At 48.1% G+C, this 16,416-nt stretch overlaps 1 protein-coding gene across 2 annotated transcripts; it reads right to left on the reverse strand.

The window, feature by feature from the left end:
* Window positions 1–2,206: 2,206 nt before the first annotated feature.
* LOC144364767 (NAD(+) hydrolase SARM1-like) lies at window positions 2,207–16,215 on the reverse strand. Of its 2 annotated transcripts, XM_078042537.1 has the most exons (7): window positions 16,005–16,215; window positions 15,616–15,707; window positions 15,270–15,505; window positions 12,306–12,408; window positions 12,042–12,231; window positions 5,286–5,407; window positions 2,207–5,140 (listed from the first exon to the last, which is right to left on the reverse strand). In XM_078042537.1, exons 2-7 carry the CDS (start codon window positions 15,639–15,641, stop codon window positions 5,011–5,013), a joined length of 807 nt encoding a protein of 268 aa, XP_077898663.1. In that variant the 5' UTR covers window positions 15,642–15,707; window positions 16,005–16,215; the 3' UTR covers window positions 2,207–5,010. The 2 variants fall into 2 exon arrangements, with proteins under 2 accessions (XP_077898663.1, XP_077898662.1); XM_078042536.1 differs by lacking the exon at window positions 16,005–16,215 and having other exon boundaries at window positions 2,207–2,404; window positions 15,616–15,971.
* Window positions 16,216–16,416: the final 201 nt, after the last annotated feature.

The following is a 16,416-nucleotide window of genomic DNA, read 5'->3' on the forward strand; positions in this document are numbered from 1 at the left end:
GCCCAGTTCCTGCAGTGGTAGCACCCAAGAAAATAAGGCCACACCCAGAGAGCCCTCCACTGTCTTCTGCTCACACTCTGCTCCTTTAAGGGAATTGCAGAGTCAGACCCCAGCCCCAGAAACAAGTCTAGTTTTGCAGGAAGGGATTCTAGCTCAAGAGTAGGGCAAGTGACAGCCTACTATCAAAAATAATAGCACTCTCAACTTATCAGACACGGTTCTTTCCCAATAACTCTTTGAGGCAGGTTTTATTACAGATGAAGAAACAGGCACAGGGAGGTAAGTGGTATGTATGCCAGAGACAGTGGCAGAGCCCACGTATTCCAGCGGGGACAGCTGGTTTCAGTCTCCACGCCTCCATCCCTAGTTGCCTCTGTACAATCCTGCAGAACATCAGCACCGCATCAGTAGTTACCTGCTCCTCTAGCTCTGAGTGCCAGGTGACCTTGCTTCCACATCAGTAGATGTGGATAATAGGTGTGGCTAGCCTATTACATTGTTGGGAGATTAATACACGCAAAAGATTCAATACTGTGCCCTGCATACAGTAAGTGTTCAATAAATGTTAATTATTGATGTTATTGTCACGAGTGTTTCTGGGCCCAGGAGGGAGGGCTGCCGGGAGTACGCGTGAGGTCACCCTGCTGGCCAGGGCTGCTGAGTTCGTGGCCCGCCACACGCAGCCAAAAGCGCGCGCAGCAAGAGTTTGGGGTCTGAGTACTACGCCCCGCCCCGCCTAACTTTAAGAACGCCAGACGCGGGCGCAGGTACAAACACCGCAGGCCCGGGCCTCCAGCCACTGGTCCCGGGAGTCACACTCCAGCCCTCCGCCGGCTGCCAGCCAGCCCCCGACGCGCACGCGCATGGAGGGGCAAGCGAGCCCCCGGGCAAATCCCGCACCCGGCGCGCGGCGCCCGTGCTGTTCCGCGGCCCCGTGGAGCCTCTCGTCTTCCTGGGGAACTTTGCCTTGGTCCTGCAGAGTCCGATCACCACGCAGTATCTGTGGCACCGCTTCATCGTCGACCTCGGCTCTACTATTGAGCCACAACCCCAGCCCAGAAAAATGCCATCTTTGATAAATGGAAAATATAGCCTTTAAGTAGCCAAAGTAATTAATGCACATTATCAACTGTAAATATTATTAGTAATTGGAGCAAAAGACAAAAGTATGGCTCATAAACTAATTGCTTCACCCCTTGGCCTCCCGTAGCCTATCCATAGTGCTCTTAAACAAAGTCCATGCCGTTAATGCCTGGATACTCATTTCTCTGATAAGAACCACAGGTCCTGCCTCAAATATCTCAGTCAACTTTCATTTTTATTTATTTATTTATAAAAAGGCAGTCTTCTCAGACCACAGGAAGTTGCTGCTTGCTCAGTTCCTCTCTTCCCTGCTTCCTCATCACTTTTTTTTTGCTTCCAGCTGGGTTGCTAGCAGAGGAATGAAGAAATGAACTATTTTAAAGGGACAGATTTATTTTGTTAGAGTCCTAAAATGTGTTGTGTACAAAGTAAAAATATGTTTGTGTACAAAGTCAACCATTCAATAGTCACAGATTTCTTAACTCAGTTTCTTGACTGACAATGGAGGTGGGGGTCCAGGTACCTTTCATTCATACCTGCAGCCTTGGAGGTGCAGAGAAGATGAAGTTACTGCCATTATTCTGGGAGTCTTAGCAGAGTGAAATTTGGGGGTCCTGACACTAAAGAGGTCTTGGGGTGCTTCATCATATACTGACTTTGGAGGATACACTGACTTCTAGGAATTTGAAGTTTTGTTGAGGACACAACAGTCATGTAGGAAGAATAGTTCTGAAGGAAACAGGGTATGTCTATAAGTAACTAAATGCAAAAGGAAGAGGAGCTTATATTTACTATGTCCTTACTGTGCTGTATATTTACTGTGTACTTACTGCATTCTTTATAGATGTTACCTCTTTACCCTGTGTATTAGTTTCCTAATAACAAATTTATTGCTGTAACAAATTATTACAAATGTAATAACAATTATTACAACCCCAGCAACTCAGGAGGCCAAGGCAGGAGGCAAGTTCAAAGCCAGCCTTCAGCCACTTAGCCAGACAGTCTCAAAATTAAAATAAATAAATAAATAAATAGGACTAGGGATATCACTCAGTGGTAGAGCACAAACTTTGAGCAACTTTTCAATCCCTGGTACTTCAAAAAAACCAGAAATTACCACAAATTGGGTGGCTTAAAACAACAGAAATTTATTCTCTCACAGTTTTGGAAGCCAAAAGTCCCAAATCAATATTGCTAGACTGAAGTTGATAAGGCCAGTGCTCTCTCCGAAGGCTCTAGAAGACAATCCGTTTCTCACCTCTTTCAGCTTCTGGTGGCTGCTGGCACTCCTCACACATGATCACATCACCAGTTTCTGCCTCTGTGGACACATTGCCTTCTTATCTCTGTGCCTTCTCCATTCTGTCTATGTAAAATCTCCCTCTACTGGAAAGGATATGTATGATTGCATTTAGGGCCCAACCTGTTCATCCAAGATAATCTTTTCTTCTTAAGATCCTTACCTTAATCACATCCACAAAGGCCCATTTTCTAAATAAGGCATCATTTACAGATTCCAGAATTTAGGACCTGATACCTTTTGCGTGCGTTATTCAGTTATTCTTCATGGGCTAAAGACAAGGATGAATGAATTGTGGCTGGACTTTTGATTTCTGAATGTCCCTGAGCAGCTCTTGGAGGGACAGGTGAGGTGGAGTAGGGACCTTGTTGACTCAGCCTTAACCTGGGGGCAATGCCTATAGCCCAGACAAGCAAAAAACCTTGACTCTGCAGACCTGAGTCAAAGCAGGCTGTGGGAGGGGTGCTACTTCTGAGCCCTATCTCAAGATGAGCTCTAAGGTGGAGGTTGAGGGCCCAGCTGTTTGCCCTAGCTGCAATCTGAGCAGTGTTTGACATGGCAGAGGAGGCCACCACTCCTGAACACACTGCCCTGGCTGGGAAAGGTTCATCAGTTCAGTTGCTCTGTCTGGAGCTAGAGATAGGCTCCTGATTGCCTGGAGAGACAGAGGACGGGGCAGAAGGCTGGACAGTGGAGGTGGACAGTGGTGGAGCGTGTGCTTGAAGAAAAACCAGGAACTTCTCTGAGTACTACCCATAGGGACAAAAACCTATCCCCTGCTGCTAGATTCTCTGGAGCATGGGAGAAGCCCCAGAAAGATCCTGCTGGGAGTATGCAGACGCTGTATTAATGATTGCTATGTGAGGGCAACATCCAGTCTGCTTCATCTGTCACATCCAGGACAGAATCCTGGGCTTGAACTAGCATGCACTTGGGCTGAGTGTCTGGGAGAGGATGGTGTATGGTCAAAGCCAGAATTGGGCCAGGATGCACTTAAGACAAGGGGAGGGTGGAAAGTGGAAGGAAGGAGTCCCAAGCCTGCAGTGAGATCTTTGGCTTCCTGATGATGTGGTCCAAAAGCAAGGAGAAACCTGGCCAGCTCTGCAGGGCTGGGGTCTAGGAGCTGAGCCAACCCTGAGGTGTGAATTCACTGCCCCCAGTAGGAAGTACAGGGAGGTAACAGCCGACCCCACTAGCTGGAGCGTGGGTTATTGGAGGGAGGGCATTTCTTGCCCTCCTACTCCAGTGGAAAGAGGGCCACAGAGACATTCCTCCCTAGCTATTTCTGTATGACCCCTGGGTCAGCCTTTTGGCTAAAACCTATCCCCCGCTGCTAGATTCTCTGGAGCATGGGAGAAGCCACAGCCCTGCAGTGGTTCATCCGCCAAGACGATTCTCAGGAATCATCAGCCCAGTCCATCTGCAGTAGCCTGGGTGCTGGGATACCCGGCTCTGAATCCTGGGGCTACCAATAATCATTTGAAAAATGGGATTTATCTCTCAGTCTTTCTTCCTTACCTTCCAGTACAGGGGGACAGTACTGGACAGGGTTGCTGTGATGATTACAGAGACCAGGAGTGGAGTGTTTGGGAATGACAAAAGATTTGTGAAGGACTTTCTGCTCAGTGTGGTCCCTTGACCGCCTGCATCGGTTTGCCAGGGATTTGTGGGAAATGCAGACTCTCAGGCCCTGCCTCAGGTCTCCTGAAATGAATTTTAACAAGATTCCTGAATGCACTTGACATTGGGAGAAACTGCTAGGTCTTCACCCTTGCCCTTCAGGATCTTGCCTCTTCCCACAGAGCTGCAGGTGCTGTCCAGGCTACTGGGGCTGCTGGGGGGGTGGGGGTGCCCGGTCCCCCTCTTCCCTGAGCAAATGGGTGGGAAGCCCTGGGTGGGTGAGGAGCTGGGGAAGCCAGTAGGGCCTGGGTGGTCAGGCATCTTAGGCAGAGCACCAAGGTCTGGGGTAGATGGGCTTTGAGACATGGCCTCCCTGCCCAGAACTGGACCCTGGTAGGAGGCTCCCATGCACAAGCACAGCAAAGTAGCCGAGGCATATACAGCCTGTGGGCCAGCTCAGCTCAACCTTGACCCCAGCTGTGAGGAAGGCTGGGAGGGGCACTGAGTGGTTAGAGGGCAAGGTCACAAGACAGTAGGAAGTAGCATCAGGGCCCATGAACAGTCTGGGTGGACAGCCATTGAGGCTCCTCCCAGGCTCAGGCCCTTGCTCAGATTACAGGGCCCAGGCAGAGGGGCCTGCACATGGCCCTGATTTCTGTCAGAGGCTGCCTACTCAAGCCAGCTGCTCTCAGGGCGACATATGGGAGAAAGTGCCGTGACCCTTCCTCCAATCTCCTGCGTTTCCAGAACTTGGCAGGGACACAACTCTGAGGACGGGAGACAGAGAACCTGATGGCAAGGCCTGAGGCAGGAGGAACCCCCACACCCAAGCCTAGCTTCCTTCCCTTTCCACATACTGAGGAAGGGGGTGTTGAAGTGGGCCATGAGGGTAGGGGACAAGGACAGCCATTTCCTAAGAGCCCAGGCTGACTCTGTTTAACGAGCTGTTCCTTCAGGGAGGAGCATGGAAATGGGAGACATAGCAGGGACTGGGAACTGGAAACTGGTTAAGGTGGGCCCATGGGTGCAGCACCCTCCAAACTGGTGTCAGAGCCTGCAGATGAGTCCCAGGAGGAGCGACACTGCAGGAAGTGGATGATCTTCTCAGTGGTGGCCTCCTGGTACTCATGGGACCACCTGTGGGCACAAGGACCAAGGGATCAGATGGCTGCACAGATGGAGCTGCTGGCCAGGGGCCTGTTTGCTTTACCCCCCTGCTGCCTGTAGGGATGATGTGTACCCACTCCCCTTGGCTTTCATTCCCTGGGGCCCTGGGGCTCACTTGATGCTGTTGAAGGTAAGCACAGCCTGCATGTCCTCGGGCAGAGCCTGGGGCTCAGGCCACTCAAAGCCATCAATGACGGGCACAATGTTCTTGCCACAGCTTAGAGCAGTCACAATCTCCTAAAGGGAGAAGAGAAAAGAGGAAGAAACCTCTGTCTCATCTAGGAACCCAAGGGCCAGATAGGTGCCGGGGCAGTGGGGAAGTAGGGTGCTGGCCTGGGACTGAGCCCGAGGCAAGACACTGGGCTTCAAATCCCCCCAACTTCTCCTTCACCCCCCTACAGTGAAAAAAAGATTTGATCTTGGGACAGAGCTGTCACTGAGCTTCTAAACCCATTACAGTTTCCTGAGTGATAAGAGTACATCTTCTGCTAATGAGATAACTCCCAGCCAGGGGTGAGCCAGGGCAGTGGCAAAGAGAGGAAGAGGGCTGGTCACCAGAAAGACCCCGGCATGCTTAGGTGACTTCTGGGGAGGGGCTGCAGGTTGGGTTCAATCCCCATGACCAATGATTGAGCAATCATGCCTATTTAATAAAACATGCATCAAATCCCCTAAACAGTGGATTTAAAGAGCTTCTGGGTTGGTGAAGAGCCAGGAACTGGTGCCAGAGAGAAGGTAGGGAAGCCCCTTGCCCTCCTTACCCTGCCCTGTGATTCGTTTCCATTTGGCTTTTCCTGAGTTGTGTCCTTTAGAGTAAAACCCACTAAGAGTAGGTCGGGGGTTTTCTGAGTTCAGTGAGTCACAGAGAAAAACTGAACTGGGCTGGGTGGGTGGTGATCATGAGAACTGCCAAACTGATAGTCAAGTCAGACAGAGGTGGCCTAGGCACCCAGGACTTGTGACTGAAGTCAGGCTCTTCAGCCTGTGGAGTTGGACACTCCAGGATCAAACTCAATTGAAGGGTACCCCTTTGGTGTCAGAAAATTGATTAGTTGTTAGTGTAGGAAAAACCCCATATAATTTTCTGTCAAAGAAATTCATCTCACCCCTGCATCTATGTGGCTCCATCACAAGCCCTGCCCATTGTACTTACTTATTTCTCAATTCCACATTTTTCTCTACCTGTACCCTGCCTAGCCTTGTCCAATCCCATCCTATTTACCAGGTCTCTCCTCATCCACTCTTGCTCCTCTAATTTGTTTTCCAAAATGCCGTTTCACCGGAATAATCTCTGAAAAATGAAAAATCTGACATATCTGATCATGTCACATCCTACTTAAAACTCCTCAAGACTTTGTCTCTTAGAATAAAGAAGAAACTTTCTAATGCAGACTGAAAGGCCAGTATGGTTGGCCACAGCCCATTTCTAAATCTCTACCCCTTCCCCATCCTCCTGGACACACAGAACCTACACCCTTAGCTCTGTTACCGTCCTTCCCTGCAGAGGGTTTCTGCCTATGCTGTTTCCTCCGCCTTGAACATGCTTCTCTGCCCTTTCACTTGCATCCTCACATCTTTCGGATTTGAGTTCAATCAACAATTTAAAAAAAAATTTTTTTTAGTTGTTGATAGACCTTTATTTTTTTTAAAAAAATATTATTTCTATGGTGCTGAAAATCGAACCCAGTACCTCACACATGCCAGGCAAGTGCGCTACCGCTGAGCCTCAGCCCCAGCCCACAATCAACACTTTTCTAGGGAAGTTGTCCTACTTCCGTGACCAAGTCAGCTTCCCCTCTTATATACTCTCAGGCTCTGCAGCCCAGGCTACAGTTGCAGATTTAAATTAATTAACATGTCGTTTACCTAATGTTTGTTTTCTCTGCCAAATAGAAGGACAGGGGCTGTGTGTGTTTTTTACTCACTTTATTAGCATCTTTCCCAAAGTCCTGCCCATGGTCAGCTCTCGCTAACTATTTGACTGATGGATGAAAGAATGAAACAATGAATGAATGAACAAAGCAACACAGCCCAGCAGTTAGGGGGCTGCACTCTGGAATCATCAGATCTAGGTTCCTAGTGAGTCTCTGACACAATGTCTGTGACCAGAAGCAAAAATAATGGGGTCTCAAAAGTTTCTGTTTTCTAACATATAAAATAAGGTTAATGACAGTCCTGTATCTTGTAGGTTTGTTGCATAAAATAACTGCAATATTCCACGGCAAGTGCTGAGCGCAGTGCTGAGCATGTAGTGAATGGTTAAGAAGTAATCGGTGTCCTTATTTCCTCTGTAAAGTGAAAATAAAACCTACCTCACTGGGTGGTTCTGATGGTGTTTCTTACTATTAATGGCACTCTGGTAAGTGCTTATTGAATGCTTTTCCTTTCAAGGGGGAACCACAGGGACGTGACTTTCTTGAGTGCAGTTCACTTGTGGTTTTCCAGATCGATTACCCACCAAATGTGGCTTCAGGGAAAGGAGGATTAAAACCAGAAGCAATTAAGCATTAAAAAGGAACAGAGAGGGATGATGGAGCCTTTGGGACCAGTCCAAGGCAAATGCTGTCACCACTCTGCCTTCCACCTGCCCCTCACTGTCTGCTGGGACAATGGGTGTCAAGCACCCTTGTGGGGTGGAGACTTTTTGAAGAAAGAATCAGCCTAACTTCAACCCTGACTGGCTTCTGGGAGCCTCTTGGTTTTACAGCTGAAGAGAAGGAAGCTTAGAGAAAGGAAAGGACCCCCCAACAATCACCCAAACACCCACTCCGGGAGGGGCCAGGCCTGCAACTGGAGCCTTCAGAGCCTAAGTCCAGGCCTGTTTCAACCAAGCCCTGCTGCATCTCTGCTGAGCATCTGGATGGATTTCAATCCTGTCACAGTTTAATCACAAGTCTTTAGAATAATTTGTTTCATGTAAAATTACATAGAACCAAAGAGATTGCTCTGTGCAGATTCAGAGACTGGCTAAGGAAGGGATAATGACTTGTTCAAGATCCCTCAGCTGGCTAGAATGAAAATTTAACGACAAGTCTTCTGACCTGGTAAACTTAGTAGATGCACATCAAAATCATTCATTTGTTTAGTCATTGGGTCAGTTATTCTATAAACTTTTTTCCTGGTACTAGAGATTGAACCCAGGAGTGCTTTACCAGTGAACCACATCCTCAGCCCTTTAAATTTTTTATTTTGAGACAGGGTCATTCTAAGTTGATGAGGCTGGCTTTGAACTTGTGACCCAGCCTCAGCCTCCCAAGTTGCTAAGATTACAGATACGTGCCACTGCACCCAGCTCTATACACTTTTTTGAGCTTCCTCTGAACTCTCATGGAGCTCACAGACACTTCCTCTCTCTCAGAAGGCTACCTGCCACCTGTTAGAAGGCTGCCTGCTCTTGGTCATCAGTCATGTTCCTCCAGGATGTCTTCCTGGTCCAGAGCCTCCTCCTGAAACCAGACCCAGTTCATGCCTCCTCCTGCATGGCTTCTGGAACTAGGCCCTCCTCCCCGCTGCCAATTTGGACTATACTCTAGTGCTTCCATCCAAACACCCATTGCCCATCTCCCCCATCCCGTGATGGGCTCCCTGTTTCCCAGTGCTTCAAGCACAGATCTTCTCTCTGCCTTTAGACTCCATAACCTGGTTCCATAGTTCTTATCCAGCCAGCAGTGTGCTGGTAAAAGTATAACAACTAGCTCTCTATAGAGGAAAACACTCACCCAACCAACCAAACAAACAAAAAAGCCATCTGTGTGGTGGTACATACCTGTAATCCTAGCAACTTGGGAGGCTGAGGCGGGAGAATGGCAAGTTCAAGGCCAGCCTCAGCAACTCTGTCCCAAAATAAAAAACAAAAACAAAAAAAAACGGAAAAAGCTGGGGATATAGCTGAGTGGTAGGGCACCCCTAGGTTTAATCCCCATTAAATACACACACACACACACACACACACACACATAGATTGGTAATGGTTGCCAATTTTCTTGATGTAAATGTTCCCATCACATGATGTCACTGGATGTGAAGCTGAGAGCAGGTGCAGACAATCAGCTTTGGGGTCAGCAGAATCCAACCCTATCTACCATCTCCCTTCCTACCAACTCAGATCAGCAGCATGGACCATAGTGCAGGTCCTGGGAGAGAACACAGGCTTTGGAGTCAGACAGATAGAGTCTAAGACCAGATTTTCTGATTTCTATACTGGCAGTTGTGGTCATGTAAAAATTACTGTACTTCTCTGAGCTTCAGTTTCTTCATCCGTGAGACAGATAAATCAATACTAGTGGTTCATACGGGTTCACTCCTATTGTCATTCCTTCACTCATGCTGTTCCCCTGCCTGGGATGCCTTCTCTTCCACTTACCTACTCTTCTCAAGTCCTGCTTCCTCCATGAAAACTTCCTGTGGGAGACCAACCTTACACATGACTAAGTCACACTCCTGGCTGAGGCGCTCAGTCACAGAAATGTGACAGAGCTTTCCCCACCCTTCTTGGGTTCGAGGGTCAGTGTCTTGTGCATGGGTGTGTCTTGCTACAGCCCCATGGGTGAAGCTATGCTCACCTGTTCCTTTGTAATATAACCCCTTGCCCTGTTTAGGATAGAATCTTCCATGGAAGTGCCTTGTGTGTGTCCCCTTCTCTTACTGTGCCCTTGGGTGTGGCCTACCTGGGTGTCAGTCAACCTGCTGACAGTGGACATCATGAAGATAGACTCAGCCCCCTGAAACCTGACCCCTTGCCTCATTTGAATAATTTCTCCTCAATAAAAGGGGTCAGCATGTGCTCTCGCTCTCTCTCTTCCTGCGGACCCTTAAGGTCAGAGGAGCTGTCACAGCAACCCCAAAGAAAAAGGTATCTGTGTCTCTTGTGTGGTTATTTCGTGCAGCCCAATTAGCCCAGTTTAACTGGAGTGACCCCTGAGCCTTTTAGTCGTGAGAACAGAAACCCGGCAACTTCCCTGATTATTCCAACCCTCAATGATCCCTCCCTTCTCCATATTCCACAGCGAGTAACAGGTTCATCTACCTCGTTTAGCATTTATATCAACTTATATATGATTTAGGCAATGCGAGCATATGCTGTGTGTGTGTGGTGGTGGTGGTGGTGGTGGTGGTGGTGGTGGTGGCATGTGTGTGTGTGTGTGTGTGTGTGTGTGTATTAAGAGACAGGGGTCTCACTATGTTGCCCAGACTGGTCTCAGCCTTTTTCCTGCCTCAGTGATCCTCCTGCCTCAGCCTCCAAAGTGGCTGGGACTACATGTGTGAGCCACCACACCTGACTCAGGGATGGCACATTCTTATCTCATGAACTGCTTGAACACAAGGACTCCTGTGGGGAGCCATTCTGACACGTGACTGGGTGACTCCCGGTTTGGGTCTGAGGCGCTCTGGCTGTGTTGGAGCTTTCCTGACCCTCTCCTGATGAGAAAACCCATCCTTGTGGGGGTGTGACTGACCACTGACCCCGGGGGCCCAATCACTGACCCTGACCTTGGAGTGCGGTCCCCACTCAACCTTCATTGGATGGAATTCTCCCCTGAATTTCTTGTTCCCCAATAAAAGGCTACTCCCTGGCGTGTTCACTCTCTCTCTCTCCTGCTAGCCCTGAGTAATCCTTGCTGCCCTGCGGGGCGGTTAGAGGTGAGAACCAGAGAGGGGAGCCGTCTCGGACCTGGCATTAGAAATAAGGTAACTGAGTCTGTGTGTTTTATTTGGATCTCTGCTAGCTAACTTTTATGCCAAGAACCTCATTAATGAAACCATTGCGCTGGCCGCATGGTGGAGACTCCATCTTAGATAACTACTGCATCCCTTAGCACCAACCTTCAATTCTTACTAACTGATTAATGATTATGTTTCCATCTTCTTTTTTATATATATACTAGAGATTAAACCCAGGGGTGCTTGACTACTGAGCCATAAGTTCAGCACTTTTCATTCTTTTTATTTTGAGACAGGGTCGCACTAAGTTGCTTAGGGCCTTATTAAGTCGCCAAGGCTGACCTGGAACTTGCAATCCTCCTGCCTCAGCCTCCCAAATTGCTGGGATTATAGATGTGCACCTCTACAACCAGCTATTCTATAAATATTCTAAGTTCCTATTATGTGTCATACATTGAATATATAATGGTGAATTATACAGATACAATCGGCCTAATAATAATAATAATAGCTGTCATTATTGAGCAATCACTATGTGCCAGACATTCTGCTAAGCACTTCAGTTTAGCTCTTTTAATCCTTGTAACAGTATCCTAGGGAGTTGCTACTATTATTTTCTCCACTTTACAGTAATAAATATGAAGTTCCTTGGAGTTAAGTAATTTGCCCAAGGCCAGAGCCAAGATCCAAACTTCCAGTTTTATGCTCTTAACAATGATTCCTGTCTGCCTGTCACTGTACTGTCTTCTGCCTCACAGAGGTTATTTTGCAAAGCATTTTCATCCCCCTCTGACACTCACAATAATCCTACAAGGTGAACAGCATGGGTAAGTTATCCCCTTTTGTAGATGAAAAAAACCGAGGTTCAAGATCCTAAGTGAGGGCTGGGGTTGTGACTCAATGATAGACTGCTTGCCTAGCATGTGTGGGGCACTGGGTTCAATCCTCAGCACCACATAAAAATAAAATAAAGGTATTGTGTCCACCTACAACTAAAAAATAAATGTTAAAAAAAAGAGAGAGAGATCCAAAGTGGTTTGCTAAAGCTGCATTCCAGTCAGAGCTGTGGCTCCCAACTTCCAGCTGGGCCAGAGAGGTGTTCTGGGGCCAAGTGTTGCTGGGTGAGTAGAAAAGAAGGGATAGAAGGGGAACTCAGTCCCCTGGGCCTGGGGCCAGTACTGGGATGGCAGAGGCACAGGTCAACTCCTACCTTGTGCACCCAGTCCTTGCAGTCATGGTCCAGCATGCACTTGTCCAGGGCCCCAGGTGACAACACCAGCACAAAGTTGCGGGCACCCATGACGCTCTGGATGAGCTTGTCCTCAAACTTGCCCGCTTCTAGCTTCTCCACATCGATAAAGACACTGAAGCCATGCAGCTGTAGGTGCACCTTCAGGAGACTGCAGAGAGGCCCTGTGTCACCACCCTGGCCTCTCCCCAAGGCCCAGGATGCCTGCTGCCTACCCCTCCTTACCTGGCCAGCTGGGAGCCTGAGTTTCTTCGGTAGCTGATGAAGACATCTGGGATGTCCCCACCGGGCTTGCAGCCAGTACAGGGCAGTGGGGAGTGTAGCATTTCTGAGGCCAATAAGAGAGAAAGCATGGTGAGGGCAGTCCCTCCCCACCACTTACCATGAAGTCCACCATACCTTGGAGACTTGGTCCTGTGTCTACCCAGCCCTCTCAGCCCAGCCTGGACAAGGTAGCTTGCTTCAATAAAGGTGACTGAGGTGGAGATATGGGGCCTACAGGAAGGAAGGCCATTGATGAGTCCCTCTCAAAAGGTTCATTGACATGGACTTCCAGCCTTGCCCTCTCTCTGGAACTGCAGACCTGTACAGCCAGCTGCCCACAGGCACTCCAAACTCAATACGGCCCAGGTCCTCCCCTCGCCCCTTCATTCCAGTTTCCACCAGAAACCTGGGTATTTTATTTATTCAATAAATACAGATGTTGGGGCTGGGGTTGTGGCTCAGCAATAGGGCACTTGCCTAGCATGTTCAAGGCCCTGGGTTCAATCCTCAGCACCACATAAAATTTTTAAAAAATAAAGGTATTGTGTCCAACTACAACTAAAAAATAAATACTAAAATAAATAAATAAATAAATACAGATGCTTCTCCACTTACAATGAGGTTACTACTTCCTGAAAACCCATGATAAGTTGAAAATATCATGTCAAAATGCATTTAAGCTGGGCGTAGTAGAGCATGCCTGTAATCCCAGTGGCTCTGGAGGTTGAGGCAGGAGGATCAGAGTTCAAAACTAGCCTCAGCAACTTAGTGAATTGCTAAGCAACTCAGTAAGACTCTGTCTCTAAATACAAATAAAAAAGGGCTCAAGGGTTAAGCACCCTGGGTTCAATCTCTGGTACAAAACACACACACACACACACACACACACACACACACACAAAAGAAAAAGAAAGAAAGAAAGTATTTAAGGCTGTGGATGTGGCTTAGAGGTTAAACACCCTGGGGTTCAATTGCCAGTACCAATAATTACATAAAAATAAATAAAATGCATTTAATACATCTAGCCTTTTGAATATCGCAGTTTAGCCTCAGCACCAGGCACCCTGCTCTATGGTTTCTACCTAGCCACAGGGTCCTATGTGCAGATCCTTGACACTATTCACCTCAATGGACTCCCAAAATCCAGCTAGGATTGTCCCATCTAATTCATTTTTTTACAATATCCTTCTTTCTTTTTTCTTTTCTTTTCTTTTCTTTTTTTCTTTCTGAAGTGATGGGGATAGAATCCAGGGCCTCACACCTTAGGCAAACACTCTCCCACTAAACTACATCTCTAGTCACCACAAACCTAAGCATGTCACTGCCCCATTTAAAAACAGTGCAAGCTGGGCATGGTGGCACACGCCTATATTCCCAGTGACTTGGGAGGCTGAGGTAGGAAAATCACAAGTTCAAAGTCAGCCTCAGCAATTTAGTGAGGCACTAAGTAACTCAGTGAGACCCTGTCTCTAAATAAATACAAAATAGGGCTGGGGATGTGGCTCAGTGGTTGAATGCCTCTGAGTTCAATCCCCAGTACCAAAACAAAACAATAACAATTATACACACACACAAAACAAACAAACAAACAAAAACAACAACAAAAAAAACCTGTGCATGGCTCCTTATTCCCTAGAGAAACTGTTTTTTGAAAGTTATTTTTGCCCTAGAACTTCCTGTTTTCTTAAAACAATAAAATATTAGAATTTTGTTGAGAGCTGTAAAGTGAAAATGATAAGAGCTGACCTGGTTTGGTTGAAGCAAAAGAATGAAGCCAAGGCCCAGTCCCTTGTGCCATGAAGGTGCTCAGTACCTATTTGCTGAATGGATGGGTTCAATGAAAAGAATTCTTCTTCCTATAGTATTCAGAATTAACACCCACAGATATTTGTCTGTTTATGAAGCATAAAAACAGTGGCTCAAATCCCAATTCTGTCACCTTTTGGCTTTTATAACCTTGAGAAATTAAATGCTTTAAATCTTAGTTTCATTATCTTTAGAAGCAATACTTATGACTGAAATGCTCTATCACAGAGGCGTATATTTTTCAAACTCTTCAAATTGGAAACTTCCTTTTCTTAGGGCCTCTTTTTATTCTTTTTAAAAATATATACTTTTAGTTGTAGGTGGACATAATACCTTTATTTTATTTTTATGTAGTGCTGAGGATCGAACCCAGTGCTTCACGCATGTTAGGTGAGTGCTCTACCCCTTGAGCCACAACTCCATCCCCTCTTTCTATTCTTTAAAAGGTGTATAAAGTTGATTTAAAACATATTCACCACCCACTGCATAGGATGGTTGTAGAAATTAATGACGTAATATTTATTTAATATTATGGGGCTGTGGTTCAATCCTCAGCACCACATAAAAATAAATAAATAAAATAAAAGTATAAAAAATTTTAATATTAGTACCTGGTATTGATGATAATTACTACCTAAATAGAAAATTAGTGAAAATAAGTTTGTAAATAGAGTTTTTAGAGCTCTACCTAGATGCCATTGCAAAACAACTCCAGAAACCATACTTTGTAAGCTGGCTACTACCCCATGTATGGGCCCATGCACTGTCCTACTACTATGGCACAAGCTGAGCCCTGGCCTGGGCTGCCCATCCTGCTACCCCATCCCTTCATACACCCCTCAATACTTGGTCAGGCGTCTCCTCTGAAGTTTAGATCTGGGTGAATAGGGTAGTAAGTGCTGCCTCCACCCCCTACTGGATATGCTTCCCAGTAGAACCACCTAGCCATACTCAATTCAGACTGTGAACTTCTTGAGGGCTACATCTTTAGATCCTCACAGCCCAGTCTGCCACAGCGCAGCACTCAATCACTCCCAAGGGAGGCTCGAACCTCCACCCTGTCTCCCCTCGCCCCTCCAGGGCCCGGGCTGTGGTGGGGTCCCTGGTGTGTGGGCTGACCTCTGGCAGCAGAGAGGATGCAGACGCGGTGCACGCCCATGCGGATGCCACAGTCTTCTAGCAGCTGCTGTTCTGACACGTGGTGCAGCAGGGAGCGGTCCAGGCCGCAGCTGACCAGGCCATAGGTGTACTGTCGGAAGCGCGGGTCCAGGCTGCCCAGCCAGTCGGCCAGGTTGCTGCGGTCGCACGTAGCATAGTTGGCGAACGTCTTGAGTTCCGTAAGCTCCCTAAAGAACCTGCACCACAGGAGGAAAAGATGCTGAGATCCTGACTCAGGACTGGCTAGCGGCAGTGCGGGCAGTTAGTTAGACCTGGTAGGGTCCTGCTGGCTCGGAGATCCCCTTACCTCTTGCGGGTGATGCTAGATTTCATGCCCAGGTCGGCTTGGAGTTCCTCCTCTGTGAGCCGCAGAAGAAGGTCGCCATCTACCTGCTGCTCCTGGGGGAGAGGTCGGGTGTGAGGAAGGACTCCCCTCCCCCACCCCCAAATTTCAAGCACAGATACAAGGGTAGGAAACTGGAAGTGGCAGTGGAGGAGGTGGATGGGACCCAGAGCAGAGATGAGGGACTTCCAGGATGAGTGCAGGCTCCCCATCCCCCAAAGGGCACCGTGGCGCCTGGAGCCTATAGGGCCACAGAGTATGCAGTCGCTTGTGCTCATGGGGACCCCAGTGACCCTGAGGCTCTCAGGGAAGCGCTCCGTCCCACTCAGGGAAGCCCGACCCCGAAGCTCTACCCGGAAGTACTGGGAGAAGCCGATCTGCTGCAGCCACGTTTGGACCTTGGCCTCCTTCCAGCTGGCCGCGCAGGGTAGAATGCTCCAGGGCACCTCCTCGCCCAGCAGGCGCAGTGCGTGCTTCGCCAGCGCTAACGTACTGCCATTAGTGGAGTAGAAAACGAGGCGTTTCAGGCTCTGGATAGCGCCAATGTCGCTGAACACCTATGGAGGAGGGGAGGAGAGGACGTCTAGAGTCCACCAGCTCACCAGCCGCTCCCAAACATACCCGGTCCCTCCCACTTGTCTCATCTCTGTGCTGAGAATCCCCTCTGCCTCAATCTGCCCTAACCCTGCCTTCATCCACTGTCACCTGGTCCTGTGGAGTCTCCCTTGTGAAGTTCACTGGACTCTTGACCAGGTTCCCCTCCCT

This window comes from Ictidomys tridecemlineatus, chromosome 3 (genome assembly GCF_052094955.1).
Source record: "Ictidomys tridecemlineatus isolate mIctTri1 chromosome 3, mIctTri1.hap1, whole genome shotgun sequence".
Lineage (NCBI taxonomy): Eukaryota > Metazoa > Chordata > Mammalia > Rodentia > Sciuridae > Ictidomys > Ictidomys tridecemlineatus.

Coding starts and splice junctions, on each gene's coding strand:
- LOC144364767 (XM_078042536.1), bottom strand. CDS start 15,929: ATGAGCACAAGCGACTGCATACTCTGTGGCCCTATAGGCTCCAGGCGC. Junction 15,506..15,615: donor TCTAGCATCACCCGCAAGAG/GTAAGGGGATCT, acceptor CCTGTGGTGCAG/GTTCTTTAGGGAGCTTACGG. Junction 5,408..12,041: donor GCAAGGACTGGGTGCACAAG/GTAGGAGTTGAC, acceptor TTCTCCCTTTAG/GAGATTGTGACTGCTCTAAG.